Raw genomic sequence first — 23,493 nt, forward strand, 5'->3', positions numbered from 1 at the left:
GCACCATCCCTTGGGCCGAGGTTCCAAATTGAATAAAACATTTTAAAAAGGAGAGAAAGAAACAAAGAAAGAAACAGAGAGAAAAGGGAAAGTGAGTTGATCACCAGCATGCATCACTCTCTGCTTCAGTGTGATCAGATACCAGGTCTTTTTGCAAACTGTGAGTCAAACTCTTTATTCTTTAAGTTTTTTTTTTCAGGTATTATGCCATAGTAATGAGAAGAGTAACTAATACAATGTTCTTATCCCCCTCATTTACCTTGAATGATGAGCTGGAAGCCAGCAAGGATGGCAGATAGCAAGGTACCTCATTCATTCCCAGTAGTCTTGTTCCCATAACGACCCCAACAAAGATTGGATGTGATCTACCCATTAATCCTCCATTCTGTCTCTCTATGCAAAGATAACAGCATATAAATATGCATCCTGTCTCGCACTTTTGTATACAAAGTGTAGATTGTCCATATACTCCTCTTCCCTGGCCCCATGTATCACTTGATACCTGAACAGCTGCATGTCTTTTCATATCATGCACGCATAGCCTTGTTATTTGTTATGCCACATAGAGAATATTGCAGATATTGATAGTTTCCTCCTAAGGTTTGCCCTATTTTGCAACCCCAGCAGCAGTATGAGAGCACCAGATCCTCTGAGCTTTGCCTACGGAGTGCCAAGGTCTGTACCTATTAGCTAAGCTCAGATGGAAGACACAGAGACAGTGTCTTTCAAGTGTGATGTTGCCAGGCGGTGGTGGCGCATGCCTTTAATCCCAGCACTTGGGAAGCAGAGGCAGGCGGATTTCTGAGTTCGAGGCCAGCCTGGTCTACAGAGTGAGTTCCAGGACAGCCAGGGCTACACAGAGAAACCCTGTCTCGAAAAACCAATATATGTGTGTGTGTGTGTGTGTGTGTGTGTGTGTGTGTGTGTGTGTGTGTATGTTCCTAAGAACAACATCCTGATTCATTGAAACAGTGTATGCAATTGAACTCAATACTCATTGGTATAGCTACTCTAGCTTACTTGTTCTGGAGATCCCCTGTCTCTGCCTTCTGAGTACTGGAATTATAGGAGAACAATACCCATGCAGCATTTACAAGTGTGCTGGAGGTCTGAACTCTGTTCCTCTTGCTTATATAGCAAGTCTTTTATTCACTGAACCAGATCCTCAACCCAGAAAACTTAAGAAAAAAATATTTTCCTGGTTGTTCTTTTGGTCTTATGGTTTCTACATTAGAAAGATCTTCTGCAGCCCCTTGGTCCTGTGGAGGCTCGATGGCCCAGCGTAGGGGATGCTAGGGTGCTGAGGCAGAAGGAGGTGGGTGGGTGAGGGAACACTCTCATAGAAGTAGGGGAAACAGGAAAGGGGATAGGGGGTTTAACTGGGAAGAGGGATAACATTTGAAATGTAAATAAATAAAATAACCAATAAAAGAAAAGAAAAAACAGAAAGATTTTCTGTAATTCAATATTGTAAAGGAAGTGATTGATGTACTAAGAATTATCCAAGAATAACCCCTGCAGACTCACTTTCTCTTTCTCTACCTCCTCTGTGAACCTAAGTGTAATACAGTGGCGAAGCACTCTACAGCTCAGCCCAAGCCTACCCCTGAATATTTATTATATATTTCTGCCCCCTTAGGTTTCAGAGGTTTGTTTCTGGTTTCTTGTTTGTTTGCTTTTGAGGGAGGGTCTTTCTCTGTAGGTGGCCTAGATTCCAGGTTTGAACCACCATGCCTGGTTTTATTTCAGGTTGAAAATTGAACTAGATGTACATACAGTGAAAATCCAGGAAGTGAGTCAGTGAAAACCCAGAAAGGTTACACCTTAGAAACAGGGTTGTACTGACTGGTGGTAAAAGCTTTCTAGATTTTTTAAGCTCAAAGCTTAAAAACAGACCTAAAAGAGAATTATGTGCATCTAATAACCACCTGCCAATGTCCTATACTTTTTTTTTTTTTAGGTAAACAACAAATCCAGACATTCAAAACACAGAAGAGTCATGAATGTTCAGCATGTAATCAAGAACTACCATATATTTAAAGATTCTTTGCTGGAGGAAATATAGGCTAGAGGAGACAGAATTTTAAAATATAAAATTAAAAAGAATATAGAGAGTCAGTATAGAACCATACACCTTTAGTAGAAGCACTCAGGAAGTAGAAAGGCAGGAAAATCAGGAGTTCAAGGCACCCTTGGCCACATAGTGGATTCAAGGCTAACCTGGTCTTTGTAAAACCATGCCTTAAAACCTCCTAAATGAATAAATAGACAAATATTTTTAAAAGCTGGGCATAGTGTCACAAACATGCAACCCCAGTACTCAGAAGTCTGAGGCAGGAGGAGGATCACTATGAATCTGAGGATAGCTGGGGCTATATATTGATATCCATATTGTCAGAAAACATACTATGGTAAAGATGTTTGCCACCAAGCCTGATAACTTGAGTTCAATCCATGGGACCCACATGATAGAAGGAAAGAACTGACTTATGCAAATTAAGTTATCCTCTGACATCCATATGCACACTGTGGCACATGTACATGCACACACACACACACACACACACACACACACACACACAGAGACAGAGAGATAGAGAGACAGAGAGACAGAGACAGAGAGACAGAGAGAGGCCTAAATAAGTAAGTAAAACAAAATAAAAGGGAGCTGAGTCTGATGACGCATCAGAAACTGGTAAAAATCCCAAATAAATAAGTACATACATACATACACACACACATACATACATAGGCTAGAGAGATTGCTCAGTGCATAAAGCACTTTCTGTGCAAGTATGAGGATTAGAGTTTGAATCCCCAGAACCTACATGAATGATGCCTGTCAAGAATGGCAGCCCACAGGGGGCTGGAGAGATGGCTCAGTGGTTAAGAGCACTGACTGCTCTTCCAGAGGTCCAGAGTTCAAATCCCAGCAACCACATGGTGGCTCACAACCATCCGTAATGAGATTGGATGCCCTCTTCTGGTGTGTCCAAAGACAGTGACAGTGTACTCATAAATAAAATAAATAAATAAATCTTTAAAAAAAAAAAAAAAGAATGGCAGCCCACCTAGAATCATAGTGCAAAGATAGGATCCCTGGGGCAAGTTGATTAGCTAGACTAGCTGAATTGGCAAATTCTATGTTCTCATAAGAAACTCTGCCTCAATATATAAGGTGGAACATGGTTGGGGAAGACATTTGACATTGACCTCTGTACCCCACATTTGTATCCCCCCACTCATGAAAAACATACATATACACATGCATACTTACCACATCCACATGCTACCCCCACCAAAGGGCTGAAAATCTAACTCAGTAGTAGAGCATTTGCCTAGTATGCCCAAAGCTCTAGGTTCAATCCATAGTATAGAAACTAAAAAACAAAACATAAAATCAAGACAAGTCTAGGCTATACACTATATCAGAACAAGACACCTGGAACTTGTGATTCATGCCTGTAATCCCAATTACTCTTGAGGCTGAGGCTCAATCACATGTTTAAGGCCACTCTGAGCTACAAAATGTGTTTAAGACCAACCAGGGCAACTTATCCAGACTGTATTTTAATGTAAAAACTAAAAAGAGGAGTCAGGTGTGATATTAAATACCTCTAATCTCAGAACTTGGAAGGCAGGGGCAGGAAGATTACTGAGAGTTTAAAGACAACCTAGAGTATTGATCTACATTCCAGTTAGTTACAGAGATACATAGAAAGTGTCTTAAAAATCCTAAAAGAGGATTTTAGGAGATGGTTGAGCAGGTAAAAACCTTTGCTTTGTAAGCATGAGGAAATGAGTTTGAATTCTCAGCACACATGTAAAAAGTCAAGCATAGGCACACATGCATCCACAAACAACTTTGGGGAAACAGCAACAAGTGACAATAAGTCAAAGAGTGAAAGAATAAGACATCAAATGTTCTGCTCTGGCCTCCATGCATGTGAACAAGGGCACAGATGCTTTCCACACTCATGTACTCACACATGAATACAAAAGAAGTGCAATCCCAGTTTTTGGAATGGTGGTAAAAGTAGAAAGAGTAGGAATTCAAGAACAGCCTGAGCTATATGATCATATCTATAAACAAACAAACAATGCATAGAAGTGTTTCTAGTAATGTCTTAGTTAGGGTTTTACTGCTGTGAACAGACACCATGACCTATGCAACTGTTATAAGGACAACATTTAATTGGGGTTGGCTTACAGGTTCAGAGGTTCAATCCAGTATCATCAAGGTAAGAACATGGCAGTGTCCAGGCAGACATGGGGCTGAAGGAGCTGAGAGTTCTATCTTTTGTTCCAAAGGCAGCTAGCAGAAACTGACTTCCAGGCAACTAGGACAAAGGTATTAAAGCCCACACCCACAGTGACACACTTATAACAAGGGTACACCTCCTAATAGTGCCACCCCCTGGCCCAAGCACACTATCACAAGTAATATGCAAACAGCCCAAAGAGGAAAGAATTCAAAAATTTGTCAGTTGATGAAAGAATAAATAAAATGTGGCTTACCCATGCAACAGGATATTATTTGGCCCCCAAAGGAAGTGTTGATCCATGATACAACTCTGACAAAACTTGAAAATATTAAATGAATGAATGGATATAAAAATATTTATATTGTATAATTCCATTTATTTGAGATATCCTTAAGAGGGAACTCCACAGTCAATAAAGACATGATCTTGGGTATATATATGAGGGGAATTGAGATTGATAAGTAACTGCTACAGGGTTTTTGTTTTTAGAAGTGATGAAAATGTTTAGAAATTAGATAGCAGAGATGGTTGCACAACTTTAGGATTATATTAAAATTCCACTGAATTGTCTGTATACATTAAATACACGATTTATATGAAAAGTGAATTATAACTCAATAAAGCGGTTTACAACAGGAAAAAAGAGGCTAGAAAGATGGGTCAATAGTTAAGAGCACTTGCTACTGTTGCATAGATTTGAGTTCCTAGCACTCGCATCTAGTGGCTCACAACCGCCTTTAACTGTAGCTCTATGGTGTCTAATGCCCTCTACTGGTCTTCTTAGGTACGTGCGCGCAAACACACAAAGAACAGCTGTACTCGTGGAAAATATCTGTAATTCCGAACATGGGAAGGTGAAGCTGGAGGATCAATGTAAGTTCAAGGCCAGCCTGGGCTGCAGTAGAAAGCACTCTCTCAAAGCAACATGGAAAAAAAATGCATATGTGGTGGCACAGACCCATAATGATCCCAGTATTGGGAGGATGAAGCAGAAGGGTAGTCAGTTCGAGGCCACTCTATACTAAAGGGAAAAGAAATTAAAGAAAAAAAGAGAAAAGAAAGCAATGGAATTAAATTAAATTCAGCAGACTCAGAGTCATGGTGACTTGCTGAGGAAAGAACTAGGTGAAAATGGCTATAAGTTGCAGTACTCCAAGCTTTGTGGTGGGTATTTGCATGTCATTAGCCCACCAGTTTATGGACCACAGGGGAAAGAGCCCTGAGTTAGGTTTTGATGGGCCAGCCAAAGCAAAATCTTGCAACCTCAGCAGGTGGCCCCGGACTCCTGGAGGCGCGCGCGCTCCAGGCCCAAGGGGGTGTGGCGCGGGCACGCAAGGATTCCAGGGTTGCTGGAAGCAGCAGGCGAGGAGCTGGGGGTATAGAGAGGCTGGCGCCTAGGACTCAGCCATTGAACGAAGGGGGCTGTTCTCAGGAAGGGATCCCCAGAGACCTATGGAAGGCTTGTTCTGTGCACTAGAGTCCTGGGCCACAGAGACCAGCGTCCTCCCTACCCCCCTCAACACTCTCTGTCTCTTAGGCCCCCCGGCCTATCCTCTCTGGGAGCCCCCTCCGGGTGTGGTGGTACGGTCCGGGTTTAAAAGGCCCAGGAGGCCGCGGGGCCAGCCCAGTGTGTGGGCGGCGGCGGTTGCAGATTTTGCAGCGTGCCGGGTGAGGCTGCGGGGCCACGCGAGGGGGGCGGCTGTAGGGCACGAGGGCACGTCCACGTGGCCACGGGTGGCCACCCCGAGTCAGCCGCGGTAGAGGGACAGGTGAGTGGTCGCCGTCCTTAAAGCTCGTGCGCCCGGTGCGCCAGTAGTCTGCTGGATGGCAGAGGTTCAGACAGCCTTGGGGTCCAGATGGTTTCTGGGGTCAGGCCCTGTCCCTCCCTGCCTCTCGAGACCAGGCTCGCCAGGCACTCTGTGCCCTGAGAGGGAACAGAAAGCCAACTAGATCTTAGTCCCATTGGTTGATAGAACCCTTTTGTAGAGGAGGAGCAGCATCTCTTGAGCATTGCTGTAACCTCTGTATCGACTGAGGTATCTGCGGGTGTGCTCGGGGTGCCCCCGATTGGGGCAAGACTGGCTGGGTTCATAGCACAGAGGGGACCCTTGTGGAAGAGCAGGCTGTGGACCTGCATATTTGTATGGAGCTTTCCTCATTATCGCGTTCTTTGCTGCCAGGGCTGTAGCTGAGGGGCTGGGTGCGACTGTGATGCCTGAGGTTGCCACTTAGAGGTGGGGGCTGGGGTGGGGTCTTGGGCTGCAAATGACGACTTTCCAAATCTCCTTTCCAACCTAACCTGGCCAGTTCCTAAAATTTGGCTTTCTGCAAAGTGTAGAAGAGGTGAGAGTAAAATACAGTCGCTTTTCTCTTTTGCTTTCCTTTCTTCTCCGGTTGTTGCATGAGGGGTCTGGGATGCAGACCCGACAAAAGAGCCCCAGAGAGCTGATCACTCTGAACTGAAACTTGGCACTTTCAAGCTGGAATTGCTCCATGTTCTAGCAAATGCTGGCTTTTCTTTCTCTTTGCTGTGGCCCCCACCCCACCTCCATTCTGAGCCCCTCCTGTGTCTTTTGGGAATTGGGCACTGAGAGGGTACCACTGAGCTCTGCCCCATTGGTTGCAGAGACTCGGCTCGGCTGTCTTGCAGCCTGGGGCTGGCTGGGTGTGGCCTGGGGGGTGAAGTGCCAGCATTGGCCCTATTTGTTTAGGGGAGGGGATAGTGCTCCATATCCCTAAGGCTTCAACTGTATTTGATGATGCTGGTTTCTACATATAAGACTTCTGGGACTCTCAAAAGTGAGTTAGACCCCTCTGCCAATTTCCCTCTCTGACTAACCTTTGGCTCTTCAGGTAGAGTCACACAGACCTGGCTGAGCATCTGTCTGTCTGTATCTGAGCAATACTTGACTAATGTCTATCTCAGAGAGAGTCTTGGCTTTGTGTTGCAGTTGAAAGGCCAGACAGCAGTCTCCTGGATAGGCAGCCAAGGGTCCTCAAGGGGAAAAAGCACCTGAGGCCATGAGTTGGAGCTGCAGTGGCACTGAAACCAGCCTCAGGCCTTAATTGTCTAGAGCTTTTCTGTTAGTAGTGCCACTCACAGAGAAGAACCCCTGACCCCAACTTATGATTGTTCTTTCCCTGCGTTTCCTGGTGTGTAATGTTAGGGTCCCAGTTCTGGGAGAACCTCCCACCCCATCTTTTCAAGCATCTGGCTTTGATGTCTCCTTGGGTGTGGCCCAGTTGAGACAAGGCCTCTTGGCTTCTTTCCAGTACAGGAGTGGGGGATGATTGATGGCCAGCAAGCTTGCCTGTACCTGTCACTCATTCATTTGCCCTATTAGAGGCCCCTCCCCTCTTTCAGCCTCAGTCACCATCTGGGGCTCTATCATGTTGGATGAGTTGCCGTGCCCCTCTATAGCACTGAACCTGGCCTGCCAGGGTTACTGGGCCAGATTGGGCAGAAGGAGGGAGAGTAGCTTGGGCCTGGGGCATCTGACTCTCACTTGCTGTCTCTCCTCAGGCCTGTCCCTCGTTACAGTTGCTGGTCATGCCCACTGTCTGCCTTCTCCAATTGCTATTCTTCACCATAGGAGAGTGCCTGGGTAGCAGCAGGCCTTTTCGAACCTTTGTGGTGACAGATACCACACTGACTCACCTGGCTGTGCACCGAGTGACTGGGGAGGTGTTTGTAGGTGCCGTAAACCGAGTTTTCAAGCTGGCTCCAAACCTAACTGAGCTACGGGCCCATGTCACAGGCCCCATTGAGGACAATGCTCGCTGCTACCCACCCCCTAGCATGCGTGTGTGCTCCCATCGCCTGGTGCCTGTGGACAATGTGAACAAGCTGCTCCTCATAGACTATGCAGCTCGTCGTTTGGTAGCTTGTGGCAGCATCTGGCAGGGCATCTGCCAGTTCCTGCGTCTGGATGACCTCTTCAAGTTGGGTGAGCCCCACCATCGCAAGGAGCACTATCTGTCAGGGGCCCAGGAGCCTGATTCCATGGCTGGCGTCATTGTTGAACAGGGCCAGGGGCCTAGCAAGCTGTTTGTGGGCACTGCTGTTGATGGCAAGTCTGAGTACTTTCCCACCTTGAGTTCCCGTAAGCTCATCGACGATGAGGACAGTGGAGATATGTTCAGTCTGGTGGGTGAGCCTGTTGATTTTGTCCTCTTTGCCCTGCTTCTTATGAGCCCAGGTCTTATTCACTCCTTTCTCTCAGTCCTGGCCCTGCTTCTTAGGAAAACTTTGGTTCAAGAGAGAAATTTATGACCCTTCACTGTCACATAGATGTAGACCAGCTGTTGAGGACAGGAAGATGGGCAGAGTTTACCTGTGGAAAGTCTGTCTATAGAGAGGCTAAGGTCACTTTACATTCCGTAGCATGGATTCCAGTAATTGTCTAGGCGGGGCAGATGGGAGATCAAAGGGAAAGCCTTTGGAAAACCACGTTGTTGGAACAGGGTTGGGAAGTCAAGGTGGGGTGGGGAGCAGGCCTTCATCCCACTCTCATACTTTGCTCTAATCTCCAGGTGTACCAGGATGAGTTTGTCTCTTCTCAGATCAAGATCCCTTCAGACACACTGTCTTTGTACCCTGCCTTTGACATCTACTACATATATGGCTTTGTCAGTGCCTCCTTCGTGTACTTCTTAACATTGCAGCTGGACACCCAGCAGACGCTGCTGGATACAGCAGGCGAGAAATTCTTCACATCCAAGATCGTGCGCATGTGTGCAGGGGACTCAGAGTTCTACTCTTATGTAGAGTTCCCTATTGGCTGCTCCTGGCGTGGTGTGGAGTACCGCTTGGTGCAGAGTGCCCATCTGGCCAAGCCAGGCCTGCTATTGGCCCAGGCTCTGGGTGTGCCAGCCGACGAGGATGTCCTCTTCACCATCTTCTCTCAGGGCCAGAAGAACCGAGCCAACCCACCTCGGCAAACTATCCTTTGCCTTTTCACCCTCAGCAGCATTAATGCCCACATCCGGCGCCGAATCCAATCATGCTACCGTGGGGAGGGCACGCTGGCCCTACCCTGGCTGCTGAATAAGGAGCTGCCCTGCATTAACACCGTGAGCCCTTTGCTTGCCCTGCTGTCCCTGTGTAGGATATGACAGCTCTATGACTTTCTGCCCTTCTGCTGAGCAGCTATCTGTCCAGTCCTAGGCTTGGCATGGTCATGGGAGTGGCAGCTTAGTTTTGGCACCTGCTCTACTTTTCCAAGCCTTACTCTCTTTTCTCTTCATATATCTTGGTCAGTGTCCTCTTTGGATACTGCCATCTTCCTTTTCCTGCCTCTATATTCATTCCCACCTTTCTCCTTGCTCTATCTCAAGTCTTACAGGGCCAGGCTTCTCCCTCCTTCCCCCTGCTTTCCATCCCCAGTCCCATTTTCCCATGGGGTCCTAGGGGAAACAGTCAAGCATGTCTGGAGGGCAGTGGCTTCCAGGTTCTTCTCCTTTACAGAATGTGAAGTCTGATAGCATCTGTCTAGCTTGAACTCTCACTCACCCCTCCTATGTCACCAGCCCATGCAGATCAATGGAAACTTCTGTGGGTTAGTGTTGAATCAACCATTGGGTGGCCTACACGTGATTGAGGGGCTACCCTTGCTGGCTGACAGCACTGATGGCATGGTCAGTGTGGCTGCCTACACGTACCACCAGCACTCTGTGGTTTTCATCGGTACACGCAGCGGTAATTTGAAGAAGGTTTGTCCTAGAACCCTTGTTTTATGGGATTGGGGATGTTTTTCACACTGTGGGAAGAAGGGCTGAGGGACAGAATGTGCACATGAGCCTGGATAACCCTGAATAGGGTATGATAACTTCCCAAGTTAGGCTCCAAGAACTGAATCCTGTTATTTTGGTGGCTCTTCTGCCATCTACCTTCACCACCATTATTTTGGCTGAATCAAAGGTAGCATTTGTCTTAATCTAAGGCTATGGTTATTGGAGCCTACAAACTGAGTAAAGGCTCAAGGAGGCCATGTCTGACCAGCTCAACTGTAATCTAGAAAGTCCCTGGCTGAAGAGCATGCTCTGGGTTCAGTGAGCTATGGTAGCATGAAGCTGGCTTGTCATTTTCTCTGTCCTGGTCTTGTGGCTCAGGTGCGGGTCGATGGCTCTCAGGATGCCCAACTATATGAAACAGTCTCTGTGGTACAGGGCAGCCCCATACTCCGAGATCTGCTCTTCAGCCCTGACCACCGACACATCTACCTCCTGAGTGAGAAGCAGGTGGGCCCGTGGTGGGTGGTGGTGGGTGGTGGGGCAAGGGTGGGCTGTGTGCTGATGTGGCTGTCCCCAGGTGAGCCAACTCCCGGTGGAGACCTGTGAGCAGTATCTGAGCTGTGCTGCATGCCTGGGCTCAGGGGACCCACACTGTGGTTGGTGTGTGCTACAGCACAGGTGAGGGAAGAGGGTGTGGGATATGGGGCAGCAGTGGGCTCCCTGGGGTCATTATCTTGGGAGACAGAGGATTTAGGAGGACCTTGCCAGCTGGACAGGAGCCAGCCACACTTGGTATACTTTCCTTCACCCACCTGCCCATTTTTCCCCTGCCTCGTACCTTCCCCGCCCTCCCTTCTCCTCCACTTTCTCCAGCTAATGAGCGGAACTTCTACCCTGAGTGACGTCCCTTGGATCTCAGGGGATGAGGCCAAGGTACACTGTTGCCTGGCAGTATGAGCTGGGTATGCTGTCCTCTGTCCCACCTCAGCCTCTTACTGCACCCCCATCTGGGCCCTCCTGGGACAGTGCTCGGACTGCTCTGGCCTGTTCCCATACAGGTGCTGCCGTGAAGGGGCCTGTCCAGGTGCCTCTGCCCCACATGGCTTTACAGAAGAGCTGAGCAAATGTATACAGGTGTGGGTCCGACCCAATAATGTGTCGGTTACATCCTCTGAGGTGCAGGTAAGTGACATAGAGGATACCTGGCCCTGTATATGCTTTACAAAGGAGGGTACACCCTGCTCTGAACCCTCTGCCTCCCCCAGCTGACCGTAACCATACACAATGTGCCAGACCTCAGTGTGGGTGTGAGTTGTTCCTTTGAGGAGGTGACTGAAAATGAGGCTATTCTTCTGCCCTCTGGAGAGCTACGATGCCCTTCACCATCCCTTCAGGAGCTCCAGACACTTACCAGAGGGCATGGTCAGTGGGATGGGGCAATCTGGGATGTTGTGGGGAGGGCAGGATTCCAGACTAGTTGGTGATAACCATCTGGCTTGCTGCAGGGGCCACTCATACTGTGCGGCTTCAGTTGCTCTCCATGGAGACTGGTGTGAGGTTTGCTGGGGTTGACTTTGTCTTCTACAACTGCAGTGCCCTCCAGTCGTAAGTATCTGGTCCAGAATCTGTCCTTAGCCCTGGGGATAGTAGATAGGTGTTCTGAAATATATATAAAACTTGCACTGTAACTTTCTCTAGGGCTTCAGGGGTGAATTGTTGGGTCTTCCTGCTGTTACCACTTCTGTCCAGTCCTGATGTACACTATGTGGCTTGGGGAGGTTCTTCCTGCCTTCTTCATTTGTTCCCCAGTGTGTATTTTGGGTGGGTGATACAGGTCGGTATGACCTCTGTTATTTCTGAAGGCACTTCCCCCTCCAGGTGTATGTCCTGTGTTGGCAGTCCTTACCCTTGCCACTGGTGTAAGTACCGTCATGTGTGTACCAGCCATCCACACGAGTGCTCCTTCCAGGAGGGCAGGGTCCACAGCCCTGAGGTGAGGTGGTGCAGTGCACTGTGCAAGAGTCTGGGTTCCTTGGGGACTGGCGTCTCACATTTTTTGTTTGATCTCCCATTTCCTTGGGCCTGGAGAAAGGTGGGTAAACCAGTATGCCTTTAACAGGTATTTTCCTCCCAGGGCTGCCCAGAGATCCTGCCTCGAGGGGACCTCTTGATTCCTGTGGGTGTCATGCAGCCTCTAACTCTGCAGGCTAAGAACCTGCCACAGCCTCAGTCAGGACAGAAGAATTATGAATGTGTGGTCCGTGTACAGGGGCGGCAGCATCGAGTACCTGCAGTTCGCTTTAACAGCAGCAGTGTGCAGTGCCAGAATGCCTCGGTGAGACCCAGAGTGCAGGATGGGCCAACCAGGAATAATTGGTTTTGTGTTTTGTTTTTGTGGTGTGTGTGTGTGTGTGTGTGTGTGTGTGTGTGTGTACTATTTTACTGTATTTTTTTGTATTTGGTTTTGGTCTATGCCTACCTTACTTATCTGGAAGCCTCTAGTTGGCCCTGACAAGCCCTTCTTAGTCTTTTTACAAGGGATTCCTAAAGTGGGCAAGGATTTTGCTCATCTTATTTGTGCTCATGTGGTTCCATTTTTCTTAGTACTTCTATGAAGGTGATGAGTTTGGTGACACCGAACTAGACTTCTCTGTGGTCTGGGATGGAGATTTTCCCATTGATAAGCCTCCTAGCTTCCGAGGTGAGGGGTGACATGGGACCAAGGAGCATGGCTCCTAGGGCAGGATTGGCACTACTGGGGGCAAGTCTGGAGGTCCTAGAGCCCCCTGCTTTTCTGCCATTGCCTGCTCCATCAGTAGTCTCCTGTGCCTGCAGCCCTTCTTTACAAGTGCTGGGCTCAGCGGCCTAGCTGTGGCCTCTGCCTCAAGGCTGATCCCCGATTCAACTGTGGCTGGTGCATCTCGGAGCACAGGTGTCAGCTGCGGGCTCACTGCCCAGCTCCCAAAAGTAACTGGATGCACCCAAGCCAGAAGGGTGCCCGATGCAGCCATCCCCGAATCACCCAGGTTAGCTTCACCTACAAATCCTACCTTGCTTATAGGATATGTTTGAGTCTGGCCTGATCTTTTTGCCTCATATCCTGCTTTGCAGATTCATCCACTCACAGGACCCAAGGAGGGTGGCACCCGGGTCACCATTGTGGGTGAGAACCTGGGCCTCACTTCCCGTGAGGTTGGCCTTCGAGTAGCTGGTGTACGTTGCAACTCCATTCCCACCGAATATGTCAGTGCTGAAAGGTGAGTGTGGCTATGTGAGCACCCTGTCCTTGTTTACCACAGCTGGTCCTGACCTTCTGTGACTCTTAGGATCGTATGTGAGATGGAGGAATCGCTGGTGCCCAGCCCACCACCTGGGCCTGCTGAGCTATGTGTAGGTGATTGTTCTGCTGACTTCCGCACACAGTCCCAGCAACTCTACAGCTTTGTGGTGCGTGGTCTAACTAGCCCCTTCCCCTTCCCTATGTGGGGAAATGTGGAGTAGCTCTTGGATCAGGCTGGCTTCTACTTCCTCTCAAGGGCTGCTTCTTCTTCAGACCCCAACATTTGACCGTGTGAGTCCTACTCGGGGCCCAGCTTCTGGGGGCACTCGGCTCACCATCTCTGGAACTTCTCTGGATGCTGGCAGCAGGGTCACAGTGATTATAAGAGATGACGAGTGCCAGTTTGTGAGGTGGGCCTGAGCACAAGCCATCTGGAGTTGAGCATTGTATGGAGGGCTATGGGGGCAGGGTAGCTGAAGGTGCCAGGCCATCTGCTTCAAGCCTACCTGCTTACCTGTGTAGGAGAGATGCCGAGGCAATCGTGTGTATCTCACCTGTCTCCACCATGGGCCCCAGTCAGGCCCCTATCACCCTTGCCATCGACCATGCCAACATCTCCAGCACTGGAGTCATCTATACCTACACCCAGGACCCTACTGTCACACACCTTGAGCCCACCTGGAGCATCATCAAGTGAGACCCTGAGGAGAATGGGGTTGAGGACTGAGTTGGGGCTCTGAGAGTCTTGGGGGTCTTACTTGTTACTGGGACCTTGGGGCATCAAGTGGTTCCTCCTTCCTGAACCCTCATCAGTAGGGGCTACAGAGTTGTCCTGCCCATATAGAGCCTGGCACCTGCTGAATGAACCAAGGCTCTGAGCTCTCATAAAAACCTTGGTAACTTCGGGCCTGGTGGGAAAAGGGATCCTTAGACCTTTACCCATCTCTGCAGTGGAAGCACCTCCATCACTGTGAGTGGAACCCATCTGCTGACGGTTCAAGAACCCCGTGTAAGAGCCAAATACCGTGGTATTGAGACCACTAATGTGAGTGGCGGGTTTCTACCCCTGTCCTACTCTTGCTTCTCCTGGCTTCATGCACTGGGGTGATTACTGTTGTCTTCACAGACATGCCAGGTGATCAACGACACTGCAATGCTATGTAAGGCCCCTGGTATCTTCCTTGGGCATCCTCAGCCTCAGGCCCAAGGAGAGCACCCTGACGAGTTTGGCTTCTTACTGGACCATGTGCAGGCAGCCCGCTCCCTCAACCGTTCTTCCTTCACCTACTACCCTGATCCCAGCTTTGAACCACTTGGGCCCTCTGGTGTGCTAGATGTCAAACCTGGTTCACATGTTGTATTGAAGGTGCTCGGGATAAGGATAGGGAGTATTAAGGAGGGGAAGAGCAGAGAGCTGGAGTGCTTGACTGTTTATATGTGGGTTATCCACTGCTAGGGCAAGAACCTGATTCCTGCTGCAGCTGGCAGCTCCCGCCTCAACTACACAGTGTTGATTGGAGGACAGCCATGTGCACTAACTGTCTCAGATACTCAACTTCTGTGTGATTCCCCCAGCCAGACAGGCCGGCAGCCTGTTATGGTGGGTATGGGCTCAGGAGGCCACCAGGGCAGCCTTGGCTGTGCATGTGAGTTGGTTCACCTCGAGCTTGCCCTTACAGGTGCTGGTGGGTGGCCTGGAGTTCTGGTTGGGCACCCTGCACATCACTGCTGATCGGGCACTGACCTTACCAGCTATGGTGGGGCTAGCAGCAGGGGGCGGGCTCTTGCTGCTGGCCATCACTATTGTGCTGGTCGCCTACAAGCGAAAGACTCAGGATGCAGACCGCACACTTAAGCGGCTTCAGCTACAGATGGACAACCTGGAGTCTCGTGTGGCCTTGGAGTGCAAGGAAGGTACCTAAAGCAGGGGGTGTACCACATTGTGTGAGAGCTGAGGGACTTCCCTGCCTTTTGCTTAATTCACTCTACCCTTTTCTTCCCCAGCTTTTGCTGAGCTGCAGACAGATATCAATGAACTGACAAACCACATGGATGGCGTGCAGATCCCCTTCTTGGACTACCGGACCTACGCTGTGCGCGTGCTTTTCCCTGGCATCGAGGCTCATCCAGTGCTCAAGGAGCTGGATGTGAGCCCCCTCCCCCTCAAAGCTTGTCCATGTTTTGTTTCCCCTAGAGCCACCACTACCTACTCTCTGAGACTCCCTGGTCCCCACAGACTCCCCCCAATATGGAGAAGGCCCTGCGGCTATTTGGACAGTTGCTGCACAGCCGTGCCTTCCTGCTCACCTTCATCCACACTTTGGAGGCCCAGAGCAGTTTCTCCATGCGTGACCGTGGTACTGTGGCCTCACTCACCATGGTGGCCCTGCAGAGCCGGCTTGACTATGCCACTGGACTGCTCAAGCAACTGCTGGCTGACCTCATAGAGAAAAACCTTGAGAGCAAGAACCACCCAAAGCTGCTATTGCGCAGGTATGTAAGTGTCTTGCTTGGCTGCCCCCACCTCTACCCCGAAGCTCGCTCTTCAGTTTCCTGCTTGGGCCCCTACCTCCATTGAAGTCTCACCCTTATCAGGCCAGAGCCTTAGGACCTATCTCTTACCATAGGACAGAGTCAGTGGCTGAGAAGATGCTCACCAACTGGTTCACATTCCTGCTGCATAAGTTCCTGAAGGTGTGCTTGGGTGGGCTGGCCTGTAGGGGAGGAATGTCCAGGGGTGGGAGCAATTGATTGATAGGCCAGACAGACAGACAGCTATGCCCCTAACCCTGAGTGTAGGAGTGCGCCGGGGAGCCACTCTTCCTGCTGTACTGCGCCATCAAGCAGCAGATGGAGAAAGGTCCCATTGATGCCATAACAGGCGAGGCCCGCTACTCCTTAAGTGAGGACAAGCTCATCCGGCAGCAGATCGACTATAAGACCCTGGTGAGCATGGGGCCATGTGAGCAGGAAATGAGGTGGAGGAACCTTGCTTAGAAATCATGCTGAGGTTCCTTCACTCTTAGACTCTGCATTGTGTGTGCCCGGAGAGCGAGGGCAGTGCCCAGGTCCCTGTGAAGGTTCTTAACTGTGATAGCATCACCCAGGCCAAAGACAAGCTGTTGGATACTGTGTACAAGGGTATCCCATACTCTCAGCGCCCCAAAGCTGAGGACATGGACTTGGGTAAGGTCCTTCCCTTTTCTCCTAGCTCCCACCTATCCAACCCCTCCCGGGGAGCTCTCATATTCTGTATCTGAGCTCTGTTCCTTAAAAGGAGTATGTCTAAGTCCTTGTGGGGGTAAATGTCCCTAAAGAGCTGACTATGTCCTGCAGAATGGCGCCAGGGCCGCATGGCCCGAATCATCCTCCAAGATGAGGACATAACTACAAAGATCGAGTGTGACTGGAAGAGGGTCAACTCACTAGCCCACTACCAGGTGAGGAACTTAGAGCCTGTTCAGCCCCAGGGACACCTAGGAGCAGTGGCCAGGTCTCCTCCCTCCCATCCCTTATCCCTGTACTCATGAGTGCTTCTCATAGGGCCTTGGTTGCCACTGTACATGTATATACTGAAGAGTCTGAATGAATGGTGATCCCTTGGCTCCTTCTGTATCTTTGGACCTCCAGGTGACTGATGGTTCCTTAGTAGCACTGGTGCCCAAACAAGTGTCTGCCTATAACATGGCCAACTCATTCACCTTCACCCGTTCACTTAGTCGCTATGGTAGGTATCTACATTGTGGTGGCCTTTTCTGATCCTGTGCCCTTTAATCAAGGCTATATCTTAGGAATCCCCAAGTAGCTGTCTTGATCCATTTGGAAAGACCTTCATTATTTTGGGCCCCTGAGTGATCTTCAGTTCTATAGAACCTAATAGGGAGGGGTGGCAAGGATAGATGGGTCCCACAAAGGCTCCTGGGCTTCTGGAAGAGAATGGAGCAAGAGGGTGGGTAATGGCCAGAACCTGTAGGGATTAAGGGTCACATCTATCCTCTGCCCTAGAGAGCTTGCTCCGTGCTGCCAGCAGCCCAGATAGCCTTCGTTCCAGAGCACCTATGCTCACACCTGACCAGGAGGCGGGCACCAAGCTGTGGCATCTGGTGAAGAACCACGACCATGCTGATCACCGAGAGGGAGACCGTGGCAGCAAGATGGTCTCAGAAATATATCTGACAAGGCTGCTGGCCACCAAGGTGTGGGCCTGCCCCAGGCTCCCTTGGTATCTGCATAGACACCTTCTAGCCCAGTCTTAGCCATGAGATGAGCTGGTCTTATGAGGCAGGGGCCACTTACTCAGAGCTTTTGCAGTAGGACCTCTAGGCCTGAGGTTAAGCATAGGTCTATTTTAGGAATGTTGGCCCTTCAGGGAAGTTCTTTACTGAGCTATTCTGCCCCTGTCTGTCTTTGAGATTTGGGGAACTTCCTGACATGGTTTCTTCACTGTCACTCATAGGGCACATTGCAGAAGTTTGTGGATGACTTGTTTGAAACTGTGTTCAGTACAGCCCACCGGGGCTCAGCCTTACCCTTAGCCATCAAGTACATGTTTGACTTCCTGGATGAACAGGCTGACCAGCGCCAGATTAGTGACCCTGATGTGCGCCACACCTGGAAAAGCAACTGGTACTTTTTGGTTCCTAGCTGTTGCTGGCTCTTCTGAGGGTGGGTGGGAGGAAGAGGCTAGTTACTTAGCCAAGCCCCCAGGCCAATGTAGACAGGTTGACTGGCAGCTGAATAGCCTTCCATGCAGGAGGGATGGACCAGTGGTGTGGCCTGGAACTGAATATGAGTATATAGAAGGTGGGTGCTGCTGGGTTATGCAGATGGGACGTGCTAGCTTAGCACTGGATTGGCCATTTTTCTGTAGGGTCCTATGCAAGGTAGAGACACTGATGGCTTGGCACAGGTGGAGACAGAAGTTTCAGGGGTGGAGGTTGAGGACAGAAAGCCATCTATTCTTCTCATTGCCTAAGTCCAACAGAAGGTTAAAGAAAAAGCCATTTACCCTAAATGTGCCTCTCCTATTACTTCAGGACAAGACATGAGCTAGCCAGACAGGAATAAGGTATGAAGGAAGGCAGGAAGGGGGCACATGGGGCCATTAGGGAGTCTCAAGTGTATGTTTCTCTGTTCAGTTTGCCTCTGCGTTTCTGGGTGAATGTGATCAAGAACCCGCAATTTGTGTTCGACATCCACAAGAATAGCATCACAGATGCCTGTTTGTCAGTGGTGGCGCAGACCTTCATGGACTCCTGTTCCACATCAGAGCACCGGCTGGGCAAGGACTCACCTTCCAACAAGCTGCTCTATGCAAAGGATATTCCCAATTACAAGAGCTGGGTGGAGAGGTGGGCCCTGGGATATTGCTGTGTGTGCCTGGTGGCAGGCAGGAACTGCCTAAACAGCCTGTCTGAGGCTGGCCAGATACAAGAAAAATCCCCAGAGGCTGGCCAAACACTGATAGCATGAGTTTTGGCTTTTGTGACATGAGTTTTGGCTTTTGTGACTTACCTAGGGTCTCTATAGGTACTACCGAGATATTGCAAAGATGACATCCATCAGTGACCAGGACATGGATGCCTACTTAGTGGAACAGTCCCGCCTCCATGCCAATGACTTCAATGTCCTAAGTGCACTCAGCGAGCTCTACTTCTATGTCACCAAGTACCGTCAGGAGGTATGTTGATGTACCTCATGGACCCCCAGTTACGTGGCTCTGATGATGATGCATTTAGGGGCAAAGGTAGGGAGATTGATGCATTGAGAAACACAAGCATTTGAGCAAGATGGGCATCTTATAACTTGTTTACAGTCTAACCCTTCCCTAGGGCCTGCATGGGCAATAATTTCCTTAGATGCTGGGATTTAAGGAATACAGGAGAGAAACCACTAGCTGGAGTATAGAGCTCCCACTGGAAAAGTTACAAAAAAAGTTACAAGACTGGAAAAGTTACAAGACTGGAAAATTACAATGGATGTATTCCAAGCACTCATGTAAAAATATTGGATGTAGTGGCATGTATCTATAATCTCAGCATGGGTGCTGGGGAGTGATGAGATAGGCAGATTCCCATAGCTCATTAGCCAACCAATCTAGCTAATCACTAAGTTCTATGTTCTTTTTCTTTTCTTTTTTTTTTCTTTCGTGTCAGGGTTTCTCTGTGTAGCTCTGGCTGTCCTGGAACTCACTCTGTAGTCCAGGCTGGCCTTGAACTCAGAAATCCGCCTGCCTCTGCCTCCCAAGTGCTGGGATTAGAGGCGTGTGCCACCACTGCCCTGCTAAATTCGATGTTCAATGAGAGATATCAAATAATAAGGTAGAGGGGGTGGAGAGATGGCTTAGCAGTTAAGAGCACTTGTTGTTCTTCCAGAGGACCTGAGTTTGATTCCCAGCACCCACATGGCAGCTCATAGCCCTCTAGCTCCAGTTCCAGGGAATCTGGTCTCCTATGGCTTTTGTAAACATCAGAAACACATTATATATATATATCATATATCACATTATATATTATAATATGTATTATTATAATATATAATAATACATATATAATATATAGGTGGTATATATATACATATACATACACACACATACATGCAGGTAGAACACCTATATACATTTTTAAAAGGTGGAGAATGATAAAGATACCAGGTGTTGAACCTCTAGCCTCCACACATATGCTTATGTATCCATATGTACACCTGTACACAGATAAATACAGATGTGCATGGAAGATCAGGTACACTAAAGATAAGGCCCTAGACAAGCATGATGGTACACACCTATTGTTGTAGCACTCAGGAAGCAAAGGCAGGCAGATCTCTGTGATTCAAGGCTAGCTTGGTCTACAAAACAAATTCTAGGACAGCCAGAGATACATAATGAGATACTATATTTAAAAAAGGAGCTCACCAAGAGCAATCAAGAGGCTGTAGAGGAGATCTGGCCAAACACATCATTCTGGGCAACTCACAGGTCAAAGAGGAAAGAGAGAACTGGCAGGGAATGGGGAGGGAACCCAAGAAGTACCTAGTGGAGCCAGCCCCATATCCTGGATCAAGAAGGATGTATGGCCAAATTTGCCAAAGAGATGTTGGAGTTTGGGTTAGGGTGGAACAGAATTGATAACAGCAAGTATTGCCCACTCTTCAAAGAGGCTACACATGAACCATGATAGAAGTTGGTGATGGTATTTGCAGTCAAGGGGAAGCATGTGATTTTGCTGAGAGGTTAGAGGTTTGGAATGTGAGGCTGGCACAGGGACGGAAGCCAGTGAGAGGAAAGAGCACTTCTGGGAAGTGGGGCCCTGCCTTGGAGTCTTGCTCCAATGGATCATCATCCTCTAGATCCTCACCTCACTGGACCGAGATGCCTCTTGTCGGAAGCACAAGCTTCGACAGAAGCTGGAGCAGATCATCACCCTGGTGTCCAGCAGCAGCTGAGTGGGGAGATGGTGAGGAGGGGGCTTCTCACTTCCGAGCCATCCTCCCAGTCAGGGGAGTATCTGGCTCTGGCCTGGGTCTCCAGGACTGAGACCCAGATCTGGTTGGTGTTGTTGGGGAGGTTACCAAGCCAAGATACCTCATCACACCTGGGCCCCCTTCATTAGTGCCTTGCTTTGGGCCCTGTAGGGGGAGGGGATGACAGGACCAAGCTCCCCCCACCAGCAGCAGCAATATTCCCACCCTCTTGCCCTGGTGTTCCCATATCAGGAGAGCTCTTGCCCTCTTTGCTCTGACATCCTACCCACCTATTTATTAATGTAATTCCACCTTAATTTCCATATGTAAATATATATGCCCCAAGGGATGTTACTAGCCTCACAGACCTCTTTAGTTGATCTGGGACCTGTTTCCTGTTTCCTGTTCTGATTCCTTTGTGACATTACGAGCCTTGGCTCAACCTCTGGCATCTCACCTTTGCTGTGTCATGCCCCACTTGTCCTCAGAAGAGATCCTCAGTACCAGCAGCATTTAGGGTTGGATGATGCATCTGAAGCTGCCCTCAGATTGGCCAGGCCAGGCCAATGTCCCTCTTCAGATATCTCAGGAGTCAGACTACATTTTCATGGGGCCTGTTGTCTCTGAGAGAACTATAACGAGGCTGTGATTGGGCCTCATGTGGGCTTGGGCCTCTGGGACATTCCTTGTGTCTCTACTGCCAAATTTCTTCAGTGTTGTAGGCTCTTGCCCTGAACCCTCTCATCCTCAGCTGCCCCATCACATGCCCATCCCTAAGGGCCAAGGTGGCAGTGCCTTACTGTTTTGTGTTTCCTGCTTCCTCTGAGGAATTTTGCCCTGTCTGATGGTCCCAGACCCCTAGTACACTCTTCTTTTGTTGCATGAGTTTTTCTTCATTGTTGTAATTTTTTCCTAATTAAATGTTGGGAAATGGGGTCAGTGCATGTCTTTGTCTTTGGAGAAAGTGGGTGGACCTGTTGGGCTATGGATGAACTAGATTCCCACTGTGGGGAAAAATGTAACTTGATAGGACTTCTGATGATTTGAGGAAGGCCATGGCCATGTACAATCCATTAGGCAATCCTTGTGGCTGTAGCTTCAAGACTGAATAAATCTGCTTCTCTTTCCTTGCATCTACTGTTTCCACTCAGATATGCCCATCTCCCTGCTTCTGCCCTGCCCCTTTATCCCATTATTAGTTGGAGACAGATTAAGAAATAAGGCACATGTCCCCATTGAGAAAAAGAAAATTTCAGTGGGGGCTGGAGAGATGGCTTAGTGTTTAAGAGCACCAGTTATTCTTCCACGGGACCCAGGTCAATTTCTAGCACCCACATTAGTGGCTTACAATCATTTGTTACTTCAGTTCCAGGAGATCTGATGTCCTCTTCTGGCCTCCTCAAGAATCAGGCATGCACATGGTGCACAGACATATATGCAGACAAAACACTTATACACATAAAATGAAACTAATTTTAAAAACTCTCTTCAGTGGCTGCAGTTGTACCTAAAATTCTGAAGATGTGCCAACTCATTGGACTATACCATTGTACTCGACCTACCTGTGAATTACCCCCATCACCTGTTAGATGCTACATATGTGGTCAGAGGGATAGCTTGGGACTGAGGAGTTGGGCTCATTGATAAAAAGCTTTGCCACACAAACTTGAGGACTGGTGTTGGACAGTCCACATGTAGTTACAGCACTCACAAGGCAGAGACAAGGGTATACTGCAACAAGCTGGCTAGCCATGCTAATCATATTGACAAGATCTGAGTTCACCTGAAAACCCCTACCTTATTGAATAAAGTGGAAAGTGATAGAAAAAGACTCTCAATATGAACCCCAGGCCTCCACATATATATATCAACAGGTGTACCCATAAACACTGGAACATGCATATACATACACATAAGACAAAAAAACAACAACAACAACTATAGCTTGCTCTTAGTACTTGGAAGGTGGCAGCAGGAATTCAAGGAAAAGCCTCAGATAAATGCTAAGCTCCAGGCCAGCATGGACTACATGAGCCTCTGTTTCAAAAAACAAGATGAAAACTACACCTGGCATGTGGGATTTTTTTAGTGGTGGGGAGGCACCTAAAGGTTAAAAAATTTGTTTTGCAACTGTGGCTGTGTCTTAAGATCAAGCCAGTCAACAATCGAGTGTTGAGGGAGAGAGGTTCTTGAGCTCCTACCTGTAACTGGGGAGCTAGTAAGAGTGGGTGGCTTTTAGGGGAGGAAAAATCAGTTTTCCTTAAGGGAATGGCCCTTCATAGGTCAGCCATGCTCCAGTGGATTGCCCCACGCCCAGGAGTTTATTGGAAGCACAAATTGGTCTTGAGTTATTTTTAAAAAGAAGACACAACGTCGGGGGGCTAAGGAAAGAGTAGTGGATCTGGGAAGGGTTAAGGGAGGAGTGGGGTGAATGATTACACTATATTATATGAAATTCTCAATTTAAAATATTTTAACTGCCTTGTTTGGTTGGGGAGGCACTGAAAAGATGGCTCAGTCATTAAGGGCATATACAGCTGTTTTTCCAGCTGATTAGAGTTCAGTTCCTAGCATCCATAGCGAAAAACACATACCTACCTATAGCTTCATCTCTAGGGGATCTGAGGCTCTCTTCTGGCCTCCAGGGGCACTTGAACTCATGTGCACAAACTCACATTTAGGACACACACACATAATTACATTTAAAAAAAAAACCTAAATCTTAGGGGGGCTGGAGAGATGGCTCAGCGGTTA

At 48.7% G+C, this 23,493-nt stretch overlaps 1 protein-coding gene across 1 annotated transcript; it reads left to right on the forward strand.

Moving 5' to 3' along the window:
* The first annotated feature begins 7,794 nt into the window (after positions 1 to 7,794).
* On the forward strand, positions 7,795 to 21,872 carry Plxna3 (plexin A3). The gene is made up of 32 exons (XM_028784618.1): positions 7,795 to 8,412; positions 8,799 to 9,338; positions 9,795 to 9,977; positions 10,377 to 10,505; positions 10,576 to 10,676; positions 11,057 to 11,180; positions 11,264 to 11,420; positions 11,504 to 11,603; positions 11,877 to 11,991; positions 12,133 to 12,333; positions 12,603 to 12,699; positions 12,834 to 13,024; positions 13,110 to 13,255; positions 13,325 to 13,445; positions 13,552 to 13,688; positions 13,801 to 13,971; positions 14,230 to 14,323; positions 14,405 to 14,644; positions 14,735 to 14,878; positions 14,958 to 15,192; positions 15,283 to 15,425; positions 15,515 to 15,771; positions 15,906 to 15,972; positions 16,078 to 16,224; positions 16,305 to 16,464; positions 16,615 to 16,718; positions 16,909 to 17,005; positions 17,284 to 17,474; positions 17,735 to 17,904; positions 18,417 to 18,629; positions 18,808 to 18,958; positions 20,626 to 21,872. The coding sequence occupies exons 1-32, from the start codon at positions 7,816 to 7,818 to the stop codon at positions 20,719 to 20,721; spliced, it is 5,619 nt and encodes a 1,872-aa protein (XP_028640451.1). The 5' UTR covers positions 7,795 to 7,815; the 3' UTR covers positions 20,722 to 21,872.
* The last annotated feature ends 1,621 nt before the right edge of the window (positions 21,873 to 23,493 follow it).

Source organism: Grammomys surdaster, unplaced genomic scaffold (assembly GCF_004785775.1).
Source record: "Grammomys surdaster isolate TR1022 unplaced genomic scaffold, NIH_TR_1.0 124511, whole genome shotgun sequence".
Taxonomy (NCBI): Eukaryota; Metazoa; Chordata; class Mammalia; order Rodentia; family Muridae; genus Grammomys; species Grammomys surdaster.